This window comes from Mirounga angustirostris, unplaced genomic scaffold, assembly GCF_029215605.1.
Source record: "Mirounga angustirostris isolate CCGP_5_RB_7025 unplaced genomic scaffold, mMirAng1.0.hap1 SCAF_2, whole genome shotgun sequence".
Taxonomy (NCBI): domain Eukaryota; kingdom Metazoa; phylum Chordata; class Mammalia; order Carnivora; family Phocidae; genus Mirounga; species Mirounga angustirostris.
Genome location: NW_026991710.1, coordinates 167,306,065 through 167,325,095, shown reverse-complemented (window position 1 = coordinate 167,325,095; position 19,031 = coordinate 167,306,065). Strand labels below are relative to the sequence as shown.

Sequence of the window (19,031 nt, the reverse complement as noted above, 5' to 3'; positions counted from 1 at the left end):
GATCCCAGGATCCTGGGATCATGACCTGAACCGAAGGCAGACGCCCAACCAACTGAGCCACCCACGCGCCTTTAGACCATATTCTAGACCATAAATAAGTCTCAGTAAATTTTAAATTTGTTCTCTGACCACAATTAAATTAAATTAGAAACTAAGAACAGTGAGATAACTAGGAAAATGATAAATATTTGGAAACTAAACACTTTAAATATTTAATAGGTTGAAGAAGAAATTACAAGAGATTAGCAAATATTTTGTACTGAATGATAATAAAAATATAACGTATCAAATTTGTGGGATATGCTAGAGGGAAATAAGTTATAGCTTTGAATGCCTATAAGATAAAAGAAGAAAGCTCTCAAATCAATTTTCCACTTTTCCACCTAAGTTTCCACCTTTAAAAACTAGAAAAAGAAGCAAATTAAACCCAAAGCAATCAGAAGGAAGGAAATAATAAAGATAAGACAGAAATCAATGAAATAGAGAACAGGAAAAAAAAAAAGGGAAAATTAATAAAACCAAAAGCTGGTCATTTGAAAAAACTAATAAAATTGATAAATCTCCTTTCCATGCCGATAGCGCTCCCGCAAACATGGTGAACGTTCCTAAAACCCGCCGGACTTTCTGCAAGAAGTGTGGCAAGCACCAGCCCCACAAAGTGACACAGTACAAGAAGGGCAAAGATTCTCTTTATGCCCAGGGAAAGCGGCGTTATGACAGGAAGCAGAGTGGCTATGGTGGGCAGACTAAGCCAATTTTCCAGAAAAAGGCTAAAACTACAAAGAAGATTGTGCTGAGGCTTGAATGTGTTGAGCCCAATTGCAGATCTAAGAGAATGCTGGCTACTAAGAGATGCAAGCATTTTGAACTGGGAGGAGATAAGAAGAGAAAGGGCCAAGTGATCCAGTTCTAAGCCTCATATTTTTTTAATATTATGAAGACAATAAAATCTTGAGGTTATGTTCACTTCAAAAAAAAAAATTGATAAATCTCAATCCCACCTGACCAAGAAAAAAAATAAGAAATTGCCATATCAGTAATGAAAGAGAGCACTCCATTACAGATCCTTCAGACATTAAAAGGAGAACACTCCATTATTATTTTTAAAGTTTTTAAAAGACTTATTTAATATTTATTTGCGAGAGAGAGTGGGGGAGGGGCAAAGGGAGAGAGTCTTCATGCAGACTTTCTGCTGAGCACAGAGTCTGACTCTGGGCTCAATCTCACTACCCATGAGATCATGACCTGAGCTAAAACCAAGAATCAGATGCCCAACCAACTGAGGTGCCACCCAGGCACCCCAAATACTCCATTATTATTAGTATGAGCATCTTTATGCCATTAAATGTGAACATTTAGGTGCAATGGACACATTCTGGGAAAGACAAATTACAAAGCTGACTCAAGAAGAAACAGAATGCTTGAACAGCCTTCTGACAAAGAAATGAAATTTGGCATTTAAAAACATTCTGACAAAGAAAACTTCTGGCTCAGATGGCTTCACTGGTGAATTCTATCAAACATTTAAAGAAGAAATAATACCAATCCTACGAAAACTCTTCCAGAAAATAAAGGAGGAAGAAACACTTTCCAACTCATTTTATGATGTCAGTATTATCCTGATTCCAAAACCAGTTGAAAACATCTAAAGAAAAAAAACTACAGATCAATAGCCCTCATGAATATAAATGTAAAAGTCCTCAACAACCTATTATCAAATCAAATCTAGCAGCATATAAAAAGATTATATGCTACTCAAGGGGCAATGCAAGTTTGGCTTGACATCTAAAAATCAATCAGTGTAATTCAACAAATTAATAGAATATAGGAGGAAAATAATATGAACATTTTAGTAAGTACAGAAATAGCATTTTTTGAAATTCAATACCTTTTTATCATTAAAAAAAAACTCAGCAAATTATGAATAAAAGCAAACTTCCCAACATGGTTAAGGCATTCTACAAGAGATGACAGCTAATGTCATGCTACGATGTGAAGGATTCAGTGCTTGCCACCTAAGACCAGGGAAAAGGCTAAGATGTTAGCTCTAACCACTTTTCTTTAATATTGTATGGAAGTACCAAGCCAGTGCTAGGCCCTGGTATACAGAGTATACAGAGTATAAAGGAAGAAGTAAAACTGTCTTTATTTGCAAGTGACATACAGAAAACCCTAAGGAATCCACACACAAAAAACTATTAGAAGTAATAATGAACTTAGCAAGGTTGCAGGATAAAATATACAATAATCAATTTTATTTCTCCATTTAAAATAGCATAAAGGGGCACCTGGGTGGCTCAGTCAGTTAAGCATCTGCCTTTGGCTCTGGTCATGATCCCAGGGTCCTAGGATCAAGCCCCACATGGGGCTCCCTGCTGAGCGGGGAGTCTGCTTCTCCTTCTCCCTTTGCCCCTCCTCACCATTCGTGCTCTCTCTCTCAAATGGATAAATAGAATCTGTAAAAAATATTTAAACATAGCATAAACATTTAGGAATAAATTTAGCAAAAGATGTGCAAGACCTATAGGCTGAAAATGACAAAACATTATGGGAAATTCAAGATCTCCATAAATAGAGCTATGCCATGTTCATGGATCAGAAGTCTCAATGTTGTTAAACTAGCAGTCCTCCTCAAATTAGTCAATAGATTCAGTAAGTCAATAGATTCAATAAATTCAGACAAGGTTTTTTTTTTAAAGAAATTTACAAATTGGGGTGCCTGGGTGGCTCAGTCATTAAACATCTGCCTTCGGCTCAGGTCATGATCCCAGGGTCCTGGAATCGATCCCTGCATTGGGTTCCCTGCTCTGCAGGAAGCCTGCTTCTCCTCTCCCACTCTCCCTGCTTGTGTTCCCTCTCTCACTCTGTCTCTCTCTGTCAAAAAATAAATAAAAAATCTTAAAAAAAAAAAAAAGAAATTTACAAATTTATTTTAAACCTTATATGAGAAGACAAAGAACCGAGAATAGCTAAAACTATTTAGAAAAAGAACAATATTGGAGCACTTATGCTACCTAATTTCAAGAAAAATATGTGGCTCTTGCAGTAACAATATGTGGCCTTTACTAACAATGTGTAGTAAACCTAATTTTATCCTTTTGGCTTATGAATTAGCATTTCAATAACTTCCCAAAAGGAAAGGTGGTGCAGCTCTGAGATAATAAGCATGTAATTTCCCAGGATGGCTACTATGAAGGGTAATACTCATTTGGCACGATTGCTGGGGGGGAAAAAATCCATGTTGAACATAAGCTTTGTGATCAAAACAGAACTGGGTTTAAATACTGGATATACCACTTACCTCTCTAAACCTCAGTTTCTTCCTCTTAAAATAGTGCACAGTGTAAAAATTAAGGAAATACAGCACAGAGACCAAACTCTGTTATAACTCTGGAGCTAACCTGCCTGGATTCTATTCCCAGCTCTGCTATTTTGTAGCTGTGTGGCCTTGGGCATGTTGAACCTTTCCATGCTTCACTTTACTCATTTGTAAATTGAGGATATTAAAGTGCCTATAAACACTGTAATGGACATTAAATGAATTAATAAATCTAAAGCACTTAGGACAATCTGGCATATAAAAAGTACTCAAAAAACTGTTAGCTACTGTTGTTATCATTTCCTTGTGTTATAAGGACGAAATGTGGTTACTTTCATCAACCACCAAGCAAAGCCCCCAGTATCTACTAAATGCTAGCTCTCATCCTTCTAGGGAGCCTAAGGAGCATTCTAGGGGTAGGGTTTGACACTGATGAGTGTATTTTGCAATATAGGGGGCAATCATCAATTTCCATTCCTTAAATTTTCTTTCTTTACTATTTGTTCAATGTTTAAAAAATGCCTACTGACAGAATTATAATGCAAAATGGAAACCTTAACACTGGATATCAAATACTACCCCTCCAAGATTCCATCACAGGCCATATATCTCCTTTGATCCCTGCTGGCCATCATGTTCAGCAGCCCGCTGCCCAGGGACAGCAAAATGCGGGCTGCCTCCCTCCTCGCTTTCCTTTCTTCTCCTTGTTTGGTCGCTTTAGGCAGAAACTACAGGACACCCTAAAACAGTCAGAAGGTTCTGTTCTCCCTTTATTCCGTATCAAATGCAATCACAAGTGGTGTCCAGCTGTCATCCTCCTGCCTTCCTCTTGAAGGACAACTCCTCAGCTGCGTGAAGAGTTCTGAGCCCCAGAACTGGCCTTACTTGGGTAAGACAATGGGTCAGATGACAGCAGCATCATCCACAACTTATAGCTGGCCTTTGAGCGCACAACTGCAGAACCACACTGAGGGAGAGGAGGTGGTTCCATTTCTTTAATAATTTTCCTCAGAGAAGGACTTGTGATTGCATGGTAATAATTCTGTATCTTCATTAGCAATGCTGAGCTTTTAAATGCTGCGTTCTAGTTGAAATATAAAAAGCCAGAAGGATTTTAAACCAAGAAACATTAAGCAGAGGATTTGTAGATATCCCAGAGCCTATTCCTTTGTTGGAGATCTGCAGCCAGTCTCTGAGATGGGGAAACAGAACTTGGCTCTGCTTCCATGTGAAGGGCCAATCATTATACATTGGGGGGAAGAGGGTTATTTGGGTCTTTCAGGTCTATCCTGGGCATTTTCCCTGAAAAGCCCTCATAAGTTTACTTCCCAAAGATAAGACTTCTCCTTCACTGTCTTCACTCCTCTGGGTCTGGAGCCCCAGCTGCCCATGTCTCTGTACCGGCCAAGGCAGGCAAACCAGTAAACACAGGTATCTATGCAGAGATACTCTTTGGCCCCCTATAGCCAAACTTCCTCATTATTTTGCAGACTTTTTTTCTCCTCATTGTCTTGGTTTCTCTGCATCACAATGGGGTGTGGGCTTCACTTTTTTCCTTCTTTTCAACAATTTTAGTGATATTACCCTGTGCCTTTCTCCACTAATAATAATAAAACTTTCCCCGATAACCCATCTTGTCTACCCAGTAGGAAGAAAACTTTCCCCTTCTTCCCCTCCTCTCCTGTTGCTTCCCCTCCCATTTTTCCCTTGGAATGATCCGCTGGGAATAAAGACCTTTCTCACTAGGAGAGGCTGAGTGTTCCTCTGAAAGGGAGCATGGCTCTGACAGGGTTATGTCTGCATTATCAATGGCACTTCAATCACATTACCAAAGTATTCCAGACAGAATGTGTGAAGAATGTGAGCATTTTTTAAAAATCATCTGCCAAGAGTCAACTTTTCTTCAGCTTTTTGAAATCCTTCCCACACAATCTCAGTTCCCAGCCTCACTACACTTTTACTAATTAATGTTTATTTTCCCATCCCCAAATACTCTGCCTGTATATGCCTACAATGTGGCAGCATCCTGAACTCTAGGAACTCTCTGGCTAGGGGAGAGTAAAGATAATGTATAAACAGGAAGTCAAAATTCCACATAAAAAAGGATCCGTTGTAAATAGAAGTTTCCATTGTGAGTTTTCCCACCCTTTCTGGAAACATTAAAATGTAGGCACATACGTCTTTATTGCCTAAAGCTTCCAGTCAAGAACGAAGTTAAGGTTGAGCGCCATTCTGTGTGCTTTGCCATAGGCTCATTCATTCATTCATTCATTCATTCATTCATTCATTCATTCAGCAAATATTTATTGTATGTAAGGTAGGATACAGGCACTGTGCCAGGCACTAAGCTTGCATAGAGATAAGAAGGTATTCTTGTCATTATAGAACTCATATTCTAGTGGAAAGATAGACAAGTAAAGAAATAATTACAAAATAAGATTGGTAAGTGCCATGTTAGAGGAATTAACATATGGTGTAGGAACTTTGGGGAGGAAAACGATAACATGCATTTATCGACAATTATTAGTATCTACTACGCACCAGGCAATATTGGGGGAGCAGGGAATACCAAACAATTCCCTGTCTTTGCAGAGTTTATATTCTAATGAAAGAGACAGGCTATAACAAAAAATATATACTATCGGGATACAGGATAGTGTTCCAGAAGGGAGGTCTGAGTTGGTCTGGAAGGATAAATAGGTATTAGCAGAAAAGGGCATTCCAATCTTTGTTTAAAACCAAACCAAAACAAACAGTGGGATGGAGGAGAGATGGCTGAAGAGGAGGGATGCAGGAGATGGGAATGGGTGAGAAAGGGCATGAATATTCTGCAAAGGGATTTATTAGGCGTAGCATTAGGTGGATCACAGGTGCAATGGGAGGGATAGGGTACATTTTTCCCTAAGACAGAGTTTGGAAGAGAATTCATTCCAAACTGAATGTCAGAACCAGAAGGGTCATTAGAGGTAAAAATGAACATACTCCCTCGTTTTACAGATGAAGAAAACAAGACTCGCGGAGGGTGAAGTAATTAGTCCCAAGTCACTCAGCTAGTCGGGGGCAGAACCGGGATAAATCCATTTTTCTCCACAGCTCAGCCCTGGCCTCACTCTCAGGAGAAGCTGCGGTGGGGAGGCCGCCTGGAAAGGCAGCCGCGGTCTCGGGATCCCGACACACACACACACACACACACACCCCGACACACACACCCCAACACACACATCCTGACACAACATCCCGACACACACACCCCGACACACACACACACACCCCGACACACACACACCCCGACACACACACATCCTGACACACACACAACCCGACACACACACCGATACACATATCCTGACACACACATCCCAACACACACACCGACACACACACACACCGACACACATACACACCGACACACATACATGACACACACACACCAACACACACACATCCCGACACACACACACACATCCCGATACACACACGCTGACACATCCCGACACACACACCGACACACACATCCCGACACACACACGCCGACACACACACATGCCGACACACACACATATCCCGACACACACACACCGACACACACATCCCGACACACACACACACACACCGACACACACACATCCCGACACACACACACACACACCCCGACACACACACACACACCGACACACATACACGACACACACACCAACACACACACATCCCGACACACACACATCCCGATACACACACACTGACACATCCCGACACACACACACACCGACACACACACATCCCGACACACCACACACATCCCGACACACACCGACACACACACATTCCCCCCCCCCACACACACACACCCGCCCCCTACCGGTGCTTCCCTGCAGAGCCGCTCCCCTTCTAGCCTGGAGCAGGGACTCCCCAGGCGCTGCCGACCGCCCCGGGCCGTGCGGGCAGACGGCGACGGCTCCCCGTCCGCGGGGCCCCCGGGGTGCGCCCAGGCCTCCCGCCCACTCCACCTGTTTTCGTTCGCCGCCAAGGGACTTCGCGGCTGGGAGTGCGCTGCCCGCGGTCCGGGCCCCCCGGCAGTACCGCGGGGCCCCGGTGGGAGCCGCGCGCTCAGCATCGCCCGGGGCGGGAGTCCCCCCGGCCGCGGCGCAGGCCGAGCCCTGCAGTTGGCGGCGAAGTTGGCGGCGTCTCGAGCAACGCCCTTTAGCCGGCTTTCCCGGCGGCCGGGACCCGAGGCAGGGCTCCCCACCACCCGCCCGCCCCTCCGCGCCTCCGCCCCTCCCTTCCTCCCCCGCCCCGCCGCCTCCTCCCCGCCCAGGGTCCGGGTCGAGCCGGCGCGCCGCAGAGCACGGGCGGGCGCAGCCGGGGCGCCGAGCTCCGAGCCATGGGAGGCTCGCACTCTCAGAGCCCGCGGGGCCGGGAACCGGCCGGGGACAGGCCCCCGACAGCCCGAGAGAGCGCGTGAGTCCCGAGCCCTCCCCGGGGCCGCCGTTCGGGGTTTTGCGTGCCAGCCCGGCTGCGAGCGCACGGCGCCTGTCCCGCGGGGGCTGGGAAGCCGGGGCTCCCGCCCGCGCCCGCGCCCGCGGGGGCCGGGGGCTCCGGGGAGGGCCTGGTGGGGCGTCCCGCTCCGAGCCTGGCCCTGCGGGGCTCCGGGGCGCCCGGCCACGACCCCACCGCGACAGAGTCGCGCCCAGGCGGGGCCGCTGCCCTGCGCCCGTTCACGCTGCGCGGGTGGGAGAAGGGGACCCCGAGTTTTCCGGAACTCGTCCAAGCAGGAAAACACACGTGTCCTAAAGGGCTCTGAAGTATTCGCGAGACAGCTATTTGCAGGGAGGTGTAGATATTAGAAAGGAGCTCGCGTCTCCGGTATTTGGCCCGTGTTGGCTTTCGGAGTGCAGGAATTTGGATGCAGTGCTTGCTGCTCATAAGAACTCCCTCTCTTGTTTGCTCCGAGGGTTTCATGATAATCTCAGAAAAAGGGCTGTATTGTAGCAGCAGCAATTAGGCTTTTGTTCTGGGACGACAACAGTTGGGGACACCAAGTAACTGAAATGCAAGCTGCGAAGGAACATTTTTAGAGAACGTGATTTAGAGCAAGTTAGCCGCACGGTTTGAGAAGTGGCCATGCTTCTCGCCAGAGAGGATGCGTTGGTAACTACTTGAGAACCCAAACAATCGTTAAGCTTTTAATTTAAAATAATTTTCGAGCGTGTGTGTATCTTGGAGGTGAGGTCATGTTGAGGATCCATACTGTATTTTAATTCAGCCAATGACAAAGTTATTTCATTTGAGAAAGATACATTTAGGCTTCACATATAACAGCCTGGGCCCTGGGAGGGCTTTTTGGTCGTCTTTTTGAGGCAAAGTAGCTTTCTGAATTTCCAAATGATAGGAATGTTAGTAATGCCTCCTGATGTTTATGATCACTAAACTTAGTTCAGGAAGCTTATTGATCATATGGAAGGCTGAGAATTATCCAGCATGTAAAATGTGCAAAACACTTTAATACTCTTATTTAATCACCAAGAATATCGAGGTAGTTTCTATCATTGCCCTCATTTTACTGATGAGAAAACTGAAGGACAGAGAGATTAAGTGACTTGTCCAAGGTCACACAGCTAGAAAGTGGTGGACTCAGGTTGTCTGACTCCAGAGCTCTTGCAGCAGCTACCTCCCACCGGAGAGTTGGGGGCTATCTTAGGAAGCCAACTTCTGTCTCGGCTGGCAGAATACATCTCACTTTTTTAAATTCTTCCTGAATAAAGGAGGAATCTGAATTAGCAATGCTTAGTACCTACTAAGAGGAAATTGCCAAAGTCAATTTAACCTTTTAAAAAGCAAACACAAGCAGCAGTGTAACATTGAGATGAAGTTAAGAGTTTTGGAAACACAGGGCGCCTGGGTGGCTCAGATGGTTAAGCGTCTGCCTTTGGCACAGGTCATGATCCCAGGGTCTAGGGATCGAGTCCCGCATCGGGCTCCCCGCTCTGCGGGGAGCCTGCTTCTCCCTCTGCCTCTCTCTCTCTCTCTCTCTGTCTGTCATGAATAAATAAATAAAATCTTTAAAAAAAAAAAAGTTTTGGAAGCACAGAGCCCTGGGTTTAATTCTAGGCTCTGCTCCTTAACAGCTGGAGATCTTTTATCTGTTCCTTAACCTCTCTGTGTCTGTTTTCTTATTTGTAAAATGGGAGTGAAAACAATGTCCACTTCACAGGCTGTTCTGAAGATGACATAAGATGGGGTATATATGAAAGACAAGTTACAGTTTTATCTCTGAGCAATATATTGTTTTAGCCAAGGGTAAAAGTTGACTACTTAATCTTTGTGAACATGTGGCAGGGTTTACTGTGTAATTTGAAAGTAAATATGGAGTCATTCACTGATAGCATGCTGAACTCAGTGCTTTCTGTGTAAGGTTCAGTGGTTAGGGTGAGGAATTTGATTCCCAGTTGTTAGATTAACCAATGGCTTAGCTGTAGATAGAGGATCTCTCTCTCAATGAGGTTCTTACACGGACCTTAGACATTTAACAAAGCTGGCCTAAATATGATCAACATAAAAGCCCATCTTTGATCTTCACCTGGGAATACAGCCCAGAGACGCCCTTCCCTACTCAATTGAATACATTAAGGAGCACAGAAACTCCTGTAGGCAGTGATAGGATTATTTGGTCTCAGAGTGTGCAGACTCTGCTTACGGAGTCAACCCTACAAACCACTTGGCGTGCACCAGGTCAAGGACTAGAAATATGAGATTCCGCGCCCGTAATATGAAAAGCTAAAAGTATGCCCTTTATCCAAGCCCTGCCTTACTTGGATGTAGAAGCTACAAGTCTCTCCAGGGTCTGAGAAAGTGGGAATTCATTGTTAATGTCACCCGACTGCAGATTTCCTGCCGGACATACGGCTGTCGTGGATAACACTGACCTCAAGGAAGTTCTCCTACTCAAGCCTTTTTAGTTGCGTTTTCAAAATCTATTGTTCCTTAAAAAAATAAATACATGAAAATCTCACAAGGAAAGCATTACTACGGACATTTGTCTTTTGAGGGAGAAATTATGTTTCAGGATGGTCACAATTTATATTTCAGAATAATTTAATCAAGTACTAAAATTAACCAGATAAATCTCTCGTAGCAGAGCTCTGTTGTGAAATATAAAGAGGTATGGATGTACATGAAAAGAAATGTCTGATTTTTTTTTTTTTACCCAGTTCCTGTGCACAGTCTGGGTGAAGAAATGTCCGATTTTAAGATAATGCTCACTATTATTAAAAATTGTAGCTGTCTATCTTCCCCAAACCCAAGGAAACAAAATTGCTGGCTTTGGTAAGAAGTAGGGGAAATTTCACTTCATTTCTTTAGAGAGGCTGTACAATATGGTGATTAGGAGCAGAAGCTGCAAAGTGAGGCAGACTTGGGTTGGCATTCCAGCTGGATAGCTTGCTGGCTTAGTTCGGGAAGCCTCGGAAAATAATCACTTAATTCTTCGGTTGGGCAGAATTTCTACATCTTTAAAATGGCAATAATCGTGTGGTACCTGGGTGACTCAGTCGGTTGAGTGGCCACTCTTGATTTTGGCTCAGGTGGTGATCTCAGGGTTGTGAGATCAAGCCCAGAGTCGGCTTGAGATTCTCTCCCTCTGCAACACCTCCCCCCACCCCCCACCGCCAGCCCTGCTTGTGTGCATGCATGGGCTTGCAAACAAATCTTTAAAAAATAAATAATTAAATACCTAAAATAACAGTAGTCATAACTACTTTTTGAAGTGGTGTATATTAGTGCAGGGCGTGATACTTGCTGACGGCTCAATACCTGAGTTATTATAATGTTTATATGTAAATGCACCTATAAACCAGATGCTATGCTGGGCTCTTTGGAATATATATGTATATATATATTTTTTAATATTTCATTTATTTGACAGAGAGAGACACAGAGAGAGAGGGAATACAAGCAGGGGGAGTAGGAGAGGGAGAAGCAGGCTTCCCTCAGAGCAGGGAGCCTGATGTGGGGCTCGATCCCAGGACGCTGGGATCATGACCTGAGCCGAAGGCAGACGCTTAATGACTGAGCCACCCAGGCGCCCCAAGGGATATATATTTTTGAAGAAGGCAGGGTCTTTTCTGAAGGGAAGGTTGACTTGTGTCCTAATTCAGCAAGGCCTCTTAGAGAAGAAGCAAGGCAATAACTTCTTTGAGTTAATTGTTTTTTCCTCAGTTAATTTACATTTTCCAGAAAGATGCACTATCCAGAGGACGGACGTGTGTTTGGGAATATGGCAGTTTGGTGAGATGTTTGAAATCACTGATTCCTTAGGTGGTTAGTTTTGGCAGTGTGCCCAGGGTGGGTTTTCTAAGAGCAAAAAATAATTTGTGGAGAGATTTGAAGAATGACATAAACGGAGCCTATTATTCATTAGGGAATAAGGTGTGCAACTAATTCATCTACAGCTTGTTGAGCTTGTCTGCCTGGAATGCAAGATATGCACCTGCTGTCAATTCTTATTAAATTTCTAGACCAATCTTTGTTCGCATTTGGAATATATCATAATGGAATAGGACAGTAGCAATGTCAGGAGGAGTTTCTGAGGTCTGGAGTGGTTTTGGCATGTACTTTTCTTATCATGTGAATTAGATGCAGGTTCTACAAGGTTCTAGTGAACTGCAAAATCAGCAACAATTAAACTCAAGTGCCTCTTGATGGGCAAGCCACTGTGGGACAGATGTCCCTGACCTGAAAAGGAAGCACTGACTTTGAGGTTTTAGACACAGGGAAACATGACTCAAAATTAGTAAATTTGGGGAATAATATTTCTGAAACCCATTGCAATTTTTATTGTCATTAAAAACACTTAAGTTCCTAGTTGCTATAGAAATTTTTTAAATGCCCATGTTTAAATGGCTCCGTCTCCAGTGAAGCCAGCACAAAAGGAAATGGTTTGAATTGCAAGACCAGGGGGCTTATTTGTGTATATATGTTGAGTTTAGCTGTCACAACTTCTAGACCATGAGGGTAGTTCAGATAGTAAAAAGGTTAATAAGGGAAGAAAAATACCTCTCTGAAAATCATTAGAAGGTAAAGTAGTTGCTCTCTCAAGGATTGAAACTCTAAGAAGGTTCAGGTATAGTTTTGTTCCATAATTTCTTCCCTCTTTTCGATTCAGTGACCAACTGTGCCTCGCCCCCACTTCCACCCCACAGCTTCTCCCAGCTGGTACATGTTTCAGTATAAGAAAAGAAGGGGCACCTGGGTGGCTCAGTTGGTTAAGCGTCCAACTTTTGATTTTGGCTTAGCTCGTGATCTTGGGGATCCAGCCCCAAGTTGGGCTCTGAGCTCAGCTAGGAGTTTGCTTGAAGAGTCTCTCCCTCTGCCCCTCTTCCTGTGCCCATGCTGTCTCTGTCTCTCTAAAATAAAATAAAGAAATCTTTAAAAAATCAAGAAGAGAAAAGGAAAAAAGGCAGAGCATGGCTGCTGGTGTCCTGAGCTACCAAAGTAGATTATCTAATGTCTGAGTTGGTTTGTAGGCAGAGTGGGCTGCCGGGTGCATGAATTTGTTAACCCAAGGTCAGGAGATTAACTGGTTGCATCCAAATGGCCACAGAACGTGGAGGCCCATCTTCTGAGGAAGCTCAGGCAGACTCTCGTGGGATGTTTTTTCTTTTTTTCTTGTGGTGAAATACACGTAACATAAAATTCACCATTTAAATCATCTTTAAGTGGGGCGCCTGGGTGGCTCAGTTGGTTAAGCGACTGCCTTCGGCTCAGGTCATGATCCTGGAGTCCCTGGATCGAGTCCCGCATCGGGCTCCCTGCTCAGCGGGGAGTCTGCTTCTCCCTCTCCCACTCCCCCCTCTTGTGCCCTTTCTCTCTCTCAAATAAATAAATAAAATCTTTAAAAAATAAATAAATAAATAAATAAATAAATCATCTTTAAGTGTACACTTAAAATGAAGTGTCATTACGTACATTCACAATGTTGTATGACCATCACAATATCCATTTCCAGGACTTTTTTGGCATCCCAAACAGAAACTCTGCACCCATTAAGCAATAACTCCTCATCTTCCCCTCCCCTAACCACTAGTAACCTTTATTCTGGTTTCTGTCTCTATCTGCCTATTCTGGGTCCCTCTGGTAACTGGAAGCATACAATATTTGTTCTTTGGTGTCTGGCTCACTTAACTCAGCATCACGTCCTCAAGGTTCATCCCTGTTGTAGCATGTATCGGAATTCATTCCTTTTTATGGCTGGGTATTACTCCAGTGTATGTATCCACCCCATTCTATTTATCCATTCGTCTGTTGATGGGCACTTGGGTTGCCTCCACCTTTTGGCTATTGTGAATAATTCTGCTCTGCAGGTTGGTGTACAAGTATCTGTTTGAGGCTCTACTTTCAGTTCTTTGGGGTATATGCCCAGGAGCAGAATTGCTGGGTCATATGGTAACTCTATGTTTAACTTTTTGAGGAACCATCAAACGGTTTTCCCCAGGACTTCATCATTTTACATTCCCACCAGCAATGCATGAGGATTCCAGTTTCTGCCTATCCGTCCAACACTTTTTTTTTTTTGCTTCTTTTTTAACTAATATCTAGCCTAATGGGTGTGAAGTGGCATCTCATTCCGTTTTGATTTGCACTTCCCCAGTGATCAGTGATGTTGATGGTCCTTTCATGTGCTCATCCACCATTTGTATGTCTCCTTTGGAGGAATGTCTGTTCAAGTCCTTTGCCCAGCTTTAGATTAGGGTGTTTGTTTTGTTGTTGAGTTATAGGTGTTCTTTAGATATCCTGGATATTAATCCCTCATCAGATTTGTGGTTTTAAATTTTTTCTCCCATTCTGTGGGTTGCCTTTTTACTCTGTTGATAGCATCCTTTGATGCACAAAGGCTCTTAGTTTTGATGAAGTCCAATTTGTCTACTCTTTATTGTGCTGCCTCTGCTTTGGTGTCATATCCAAGAAATTATTGCAAGACCCAATGTCATGAAGATTTTGCCCTGTGTCTTATTCTAGGAGTTTTATAGTTTTAGCTCTTAAGTTTAGGTCTTGTATCCATTTTGATAGTAAGTTTTGCATCTGGTGTAAGGTCAGGCCTCCTTCATTCTTTTGCACGTGGGTCCAGTTTTTCTGGCACCATTTGTTGAAAAGACTATACTTTCCGCACTGAATGGTTTTGGTACCCTTGTTGAAAACCAACTGACCATATATGTGAGGTTTTATTTCTGGGCTCTCTATTGTGTTCGAGTCACCTATATGTCTATCTTTATGGTAGTGCCACACTGTTTAGATTACTGTAACTTTGTAGTAAGTTTGAAATCAGAAAGTATGAGTCCTTCAGATTTTTTTTTTCAAGACTGTTTTGGCTGTTTGGGGTTTCTTGAGGTGGGGTGTATGTATGTGTTTGTGTGTGTGTGTGTGTGTGTTAATCTCTCTCTGTCTCTCTCTCTCTGTGGCTTTTTCTTCTTGGCTGGTGACAGTCAGCCAGCCTTGCATGAGAGAATGCTAGACTGCCTTCAAGTGGCAATGTGTCCCCAAAATGCTCCTTCTCTGCCCTCCCTGCTTCCCCACCAGCAACCAGACTTTTCACCCCAAGATATCCGCTGAGAACCTGCCCTGAGCCAGACACTTAGGCACCAAGTATCCAAAGAGCACCTTGATATGGACAGGAGCCCCCAAGAGGCAGGCAGAAAAGTAGAATCACTGTGAAGTTTAAAGGTCCTGAGAGAGGAGCATCAGAGAGCCCACCTGTTCCCCGAGAAGAAACTGAGTCTGGAAGGAGTCTTGAAGGAGGAGTGAGTTGCCAGGTGAGGGGGTCAGGGAAGGGGCAGTCCAGGTGAAAGAAAAGCCTGTATGAGGCATGTCCTGTGGTGTCAGGGGCTTGCCATTTCTGGGGAGTGGTGAGGATTTGGGGGTAAGGTGGATGTGGAATGGACTGGGGGGGATTGGGAAGCGGTGAGTCTGGAGAACTGGATAAAGGCTGGGTGATGAGGTCTTTGTGGCTATGTGTGAGTTTGGACTTAATTTTAGGAACCACAGATGGAAGTTTTCAGCTGAGGGGTTGGCCAAAACACCATGGCAGCCCTGGACAAAACTAGAGAGAAGTATTCTTGCAGAGTAACTCAACCAAATGGTGGGGGGTCCAGTAAACCACAACTTCCTATGATTCTCCCCAGCACCTCACTGCCTACCCCAGGCAACGCATCCAGGGGACTAGAGTTTCCCTTTTCAACCCCTTACCTTGTCTTCATTTCTATTTATTAGCTATTCAGTAGCATATATAAACATTTTCCATTTTTCTGATTTTCCAAAAATTTTTTTAATCTAAATTCAATTAGCCAATGTATAGTAATTCATTAGTTTTTGATATAATGTTCAATCAAGTTGTGTATAACACCCAGTGCTCATCATATCAGGTATCCTCCTTAATGCCCATCACCCAGTTACCCCATCCCCCCCACCCATGATTTTCCAAATTTTCTATGAGAGGCATATATTCCTTTTATAATCATGAAGTATATAAACATTTGAAAATTTAGAAAACCCAGACTATGAAGAAAATAAATCATTCATAATCTCATTACCCAGTGATGACTGTTAATATCTTGGTACATTTTATTGCTGTCTCTTTTTTTCCAGGAAATATATTTTTCAAAAGTGGGGTTATACTATGTTGTACATTCTGATTTTTTGACTTAATGTTTTTTGTTTTGTTTTTTGTTTTTAAAGATTTTATTTATTTATTTGACAGAGAGAGAGCGAGAGCAGGAACACAAGCAGGGGGAGTGGGAGAGGGAGAAGCAGGCTTCCCGCTGAGCAGGGAGCCCGATGTGGGACTTGATCCCAGGATCCTGGGATCATGACCTGAGCCGAAGGCAGACGCTTAACGACTGAGCCACCCAGGCGCCCTGACTTAATGTTTTTAACATTTCTCTGTATCATTATACTGAGATGGTACATTATCTACATGTACCATAGTTTATTCAATTTTTTCCTAAATGTTTTACATTTAGGTTGGTAACTGTTCTTGCGCATGTAAATAACACAGTTAATAAATATCCTTATAATTCTTTGTACATCTCTGGTTAATAACTTAGGATACTTTCCTAGAAGTTTAATTACAGGATCAAAGAATGTGAACATTCTGAATGTTTTGTTATATATATTTTATATATATATATTACTACATATTGTCAAATTATCCCCCCCAAACTAGTACCAGTTACACTCCTCCCCCACCCCCCAGCAGTATAGCATCCTTTCCAATGCTAGGCACTATCATTTTGAATCTTTGCCAGTTTGGTAAGAAAAAAAATAATAATCTTGGTTTAATTTTTGTGCCCATTATCAGAGTGAACTTTTTTCCATATATTATTAGCCAAGTGTAATTTTTAATTTATTTCTGTCGGCCAATTTGTACTGAAATATTAATTTTTTCATATTTATTTGGGCTCTTTATATGATGAGGTCAGCTAACATCTATTGAGCACTTGCTACGTGCTAGGAAAATGTTAATGTCTTAACATACATTAACTTATATGATTCTCAAAATAGCCCTATAAAGTAGGTACGATTTTAAATTCCTATTTTATACATGAGGAAATGGGCACAGAGAGATTAAACAACTTGCCCAAGGGCTCACAGCTAATGAGTGACAAAACTGAGATTTAAACCTAGACAGTCTGAATCTGGAGACCTATGTGCCTAGCTGTTGTGTCATACAGATCTAATAACCCTGGTCCACCATTTTTTTGTTGTTTTGAAGGGGAGGTATTTTTTAAAGATTTGTTTATTTGAGAGAGAGAGAGAGAATCTCAAGCAGACTCCCTGCTGAGCACAGAGCCCAACTCTGTGGGTCTCATGACCCGGAGATCATGACCTGAGCCAAAACCAAGAGTCTGATGCTTAACCAGCTGAGCTACCCAGGTGCCCCAAGGGGGAGGTATTTTCTAAATTAACTTTTTATTTTAGAACAATTTTAGATTTACAGAAAAATTCAGACTTACTGAGAGTTCCTGTCGATGCCACACACAGTCTCCCTATTATCACCATCTCATATTATATAGTATTTGTTACAATTCACGAAACTGTCACTGATATATTAACTGAAGTCTATACTTTATCCAGATTTACTTAGTTTTTATCTGATATCCTTTTTCCTTTTTATATAAATTATTTTTATTGTGTGAAAATGTCGTAATTCATGCTGATTAAGAATAAAAATGTAGCATGTAACAAAATAGGCGTCTACTTATTAAAAGCAACCTGGGGGACGCTTGGGTGGCTTATTCAGTTAAGTGTCTGGCTTCCTCTTAGGTCATGATCCCAGGATCCTGGGATCGAGTCCCTTGCTCACCAGGAAGTCTGCTGCTCCCCCTGCTTGTGCGCTTGCTTTCTTACAAATAAATAAAATCTTTAAAATGAATGAATGAATGCATGCAATCTGGACTTATAGCCTTTTTCTGTTACAGAGTCCCATCCAGAATACCACATTACATTTAGTAGTTCTGTTACTTTTTAATATAAATAAACCTATCATGTTTTCCTCTAGGGTTTCTTCCTCTGCTTTTATGCTTAGTTAAGTTCTTCCCTATCCCAGGATAAGATAACTTTTTTCTTCTAGTTGTTTTATGACTTCCTTTTCTTTATAATAAGCCATTTACTCTATCTGAAATTTCTAGAAACAGTAGTGTAAGGTGAGGCTCTTTTTTTTTCCCCAAAAAAGCTAGCCAGTTACTCCAGTACTAGTCTTTTTTTTTTTTTTTTTTTAAGATTTTATTTATTTATCTGACAGAGAGACACAGCCAGAGAGGGAACACAAGCAGGGGGAGTGGGAGAAGGAGAAGCAGGCTTCCTACAGAGCAGGGAGCCCGATGCGGGGCTCGATGCGGGGCTGGATCCCAGGACCCTGGGATCATGACCTGAGCCAAAGGCAGACGCTTAACAACTGAGCCACCCAGGCGCCCCTATCCAGTACTAGTCTTAAGTACAGACAGTCCTTGATTTACTATGGTTTGACTTACAGTTTTTCAACTTGAGGATGGTGTGAAAGCCACACGCATCCAGTAGAAACCAGATTTGGAGTTTTGAGTTTTGGTCCTTTCCCGGGCTAGCCGTAGGCAGGATGCTCCTCTCGGGGGTTGGTGGGGAGTGGCAGGTCGCCACAGGCTTCGGTCAGCCCCGCGATCTCGAGGTGGACACCCACACACTGACCACCGTTCTGTTTCTGTCAGTACAGTGTTCAGTCAGTCACAGGAGACGTTCAGCGCTTTATTATGAAGCAGGCTTTGTGTTAGGTGATTTTGCCCAACTGTAGGCGAATGTAAGTGTTCGGAGCATGTTTAAGGTTGGCTAGGCTAAGCCCTGATGTCCAGTAGGTTAGGTGTATTAAGTGCATTTCTGACTTCTGATATTTTCAGCTTATAATGGGTTTATCAGGACATAACCCCATTGTAAATCAAGGAAAAACTGCATTAAATAATCCCTCTCTTCCTGCAGATTGTAATAGCATTTTAAAAATTGAGTATTATAACCTCTCTTTCCTTCTGTTTAACACTTGTTGGTTTTTCTCTTTCCATTCTTATCCATTCGATGAATATCAACTGACTGCCTTCTTGTGTTCAGGCCCTGTGAACATTATGTATTATTTATGTAGGAATTTACATGAGCAGAGAAAAGCATTTTTAAATGTTTAAAATCTGAGTATTCATTTATA

At 42.9% G+C, this 19,031-nt stretch overlaps 2 protein-coding genes across 4 annotated transcripts in view; both read left to right on the top strand.

Annotated features, from left to right (window-relative positions):
• The first annotated feature begins 57 nt into the window (after positions 1-57).
• On the top strand, positions 58-3,125 carry LOC123847957 (large ribosomal subunit protein eL42-like). Its single transcript, XM_054508618.2, has one exon. The coding sequence runs from the start codon at positions 593-595 to the stop codon at positions 911-913; it is 321 nt and encodes a 106-aa protein (XP_054364593.1). The 5' UTR covers positions 58-592; the 3' UTR covers positions 914-3,125.
• Positions 3,126-7,626: 4,501 nt separating this feature from the next.
• The window catches only part of TACC1 (transforming acidic coiled-coil containing protein 1), a 90,025-nt gene continuing 78,620 nt past the window's right edge, over positions 7,627-19,031 (top strand). For 2 of the 3 annotated variants that reach the window (XM_045879872.2, XM_045879870.2), the window contains exon 1: positions 7,627-7,777. In XM_045879872.2, the coding sequence (XP_045735828.1) occupies positions 7,701-7,777 (77 nt within the window). In that variant the 5' untranslated portion in view covers positions 7,627-7,700. The remainder of the gene's footprint in view (positions 7,778-19,031) is intronic. The other variant, XM_045879876.3, reaches the window with a different exon arrangement.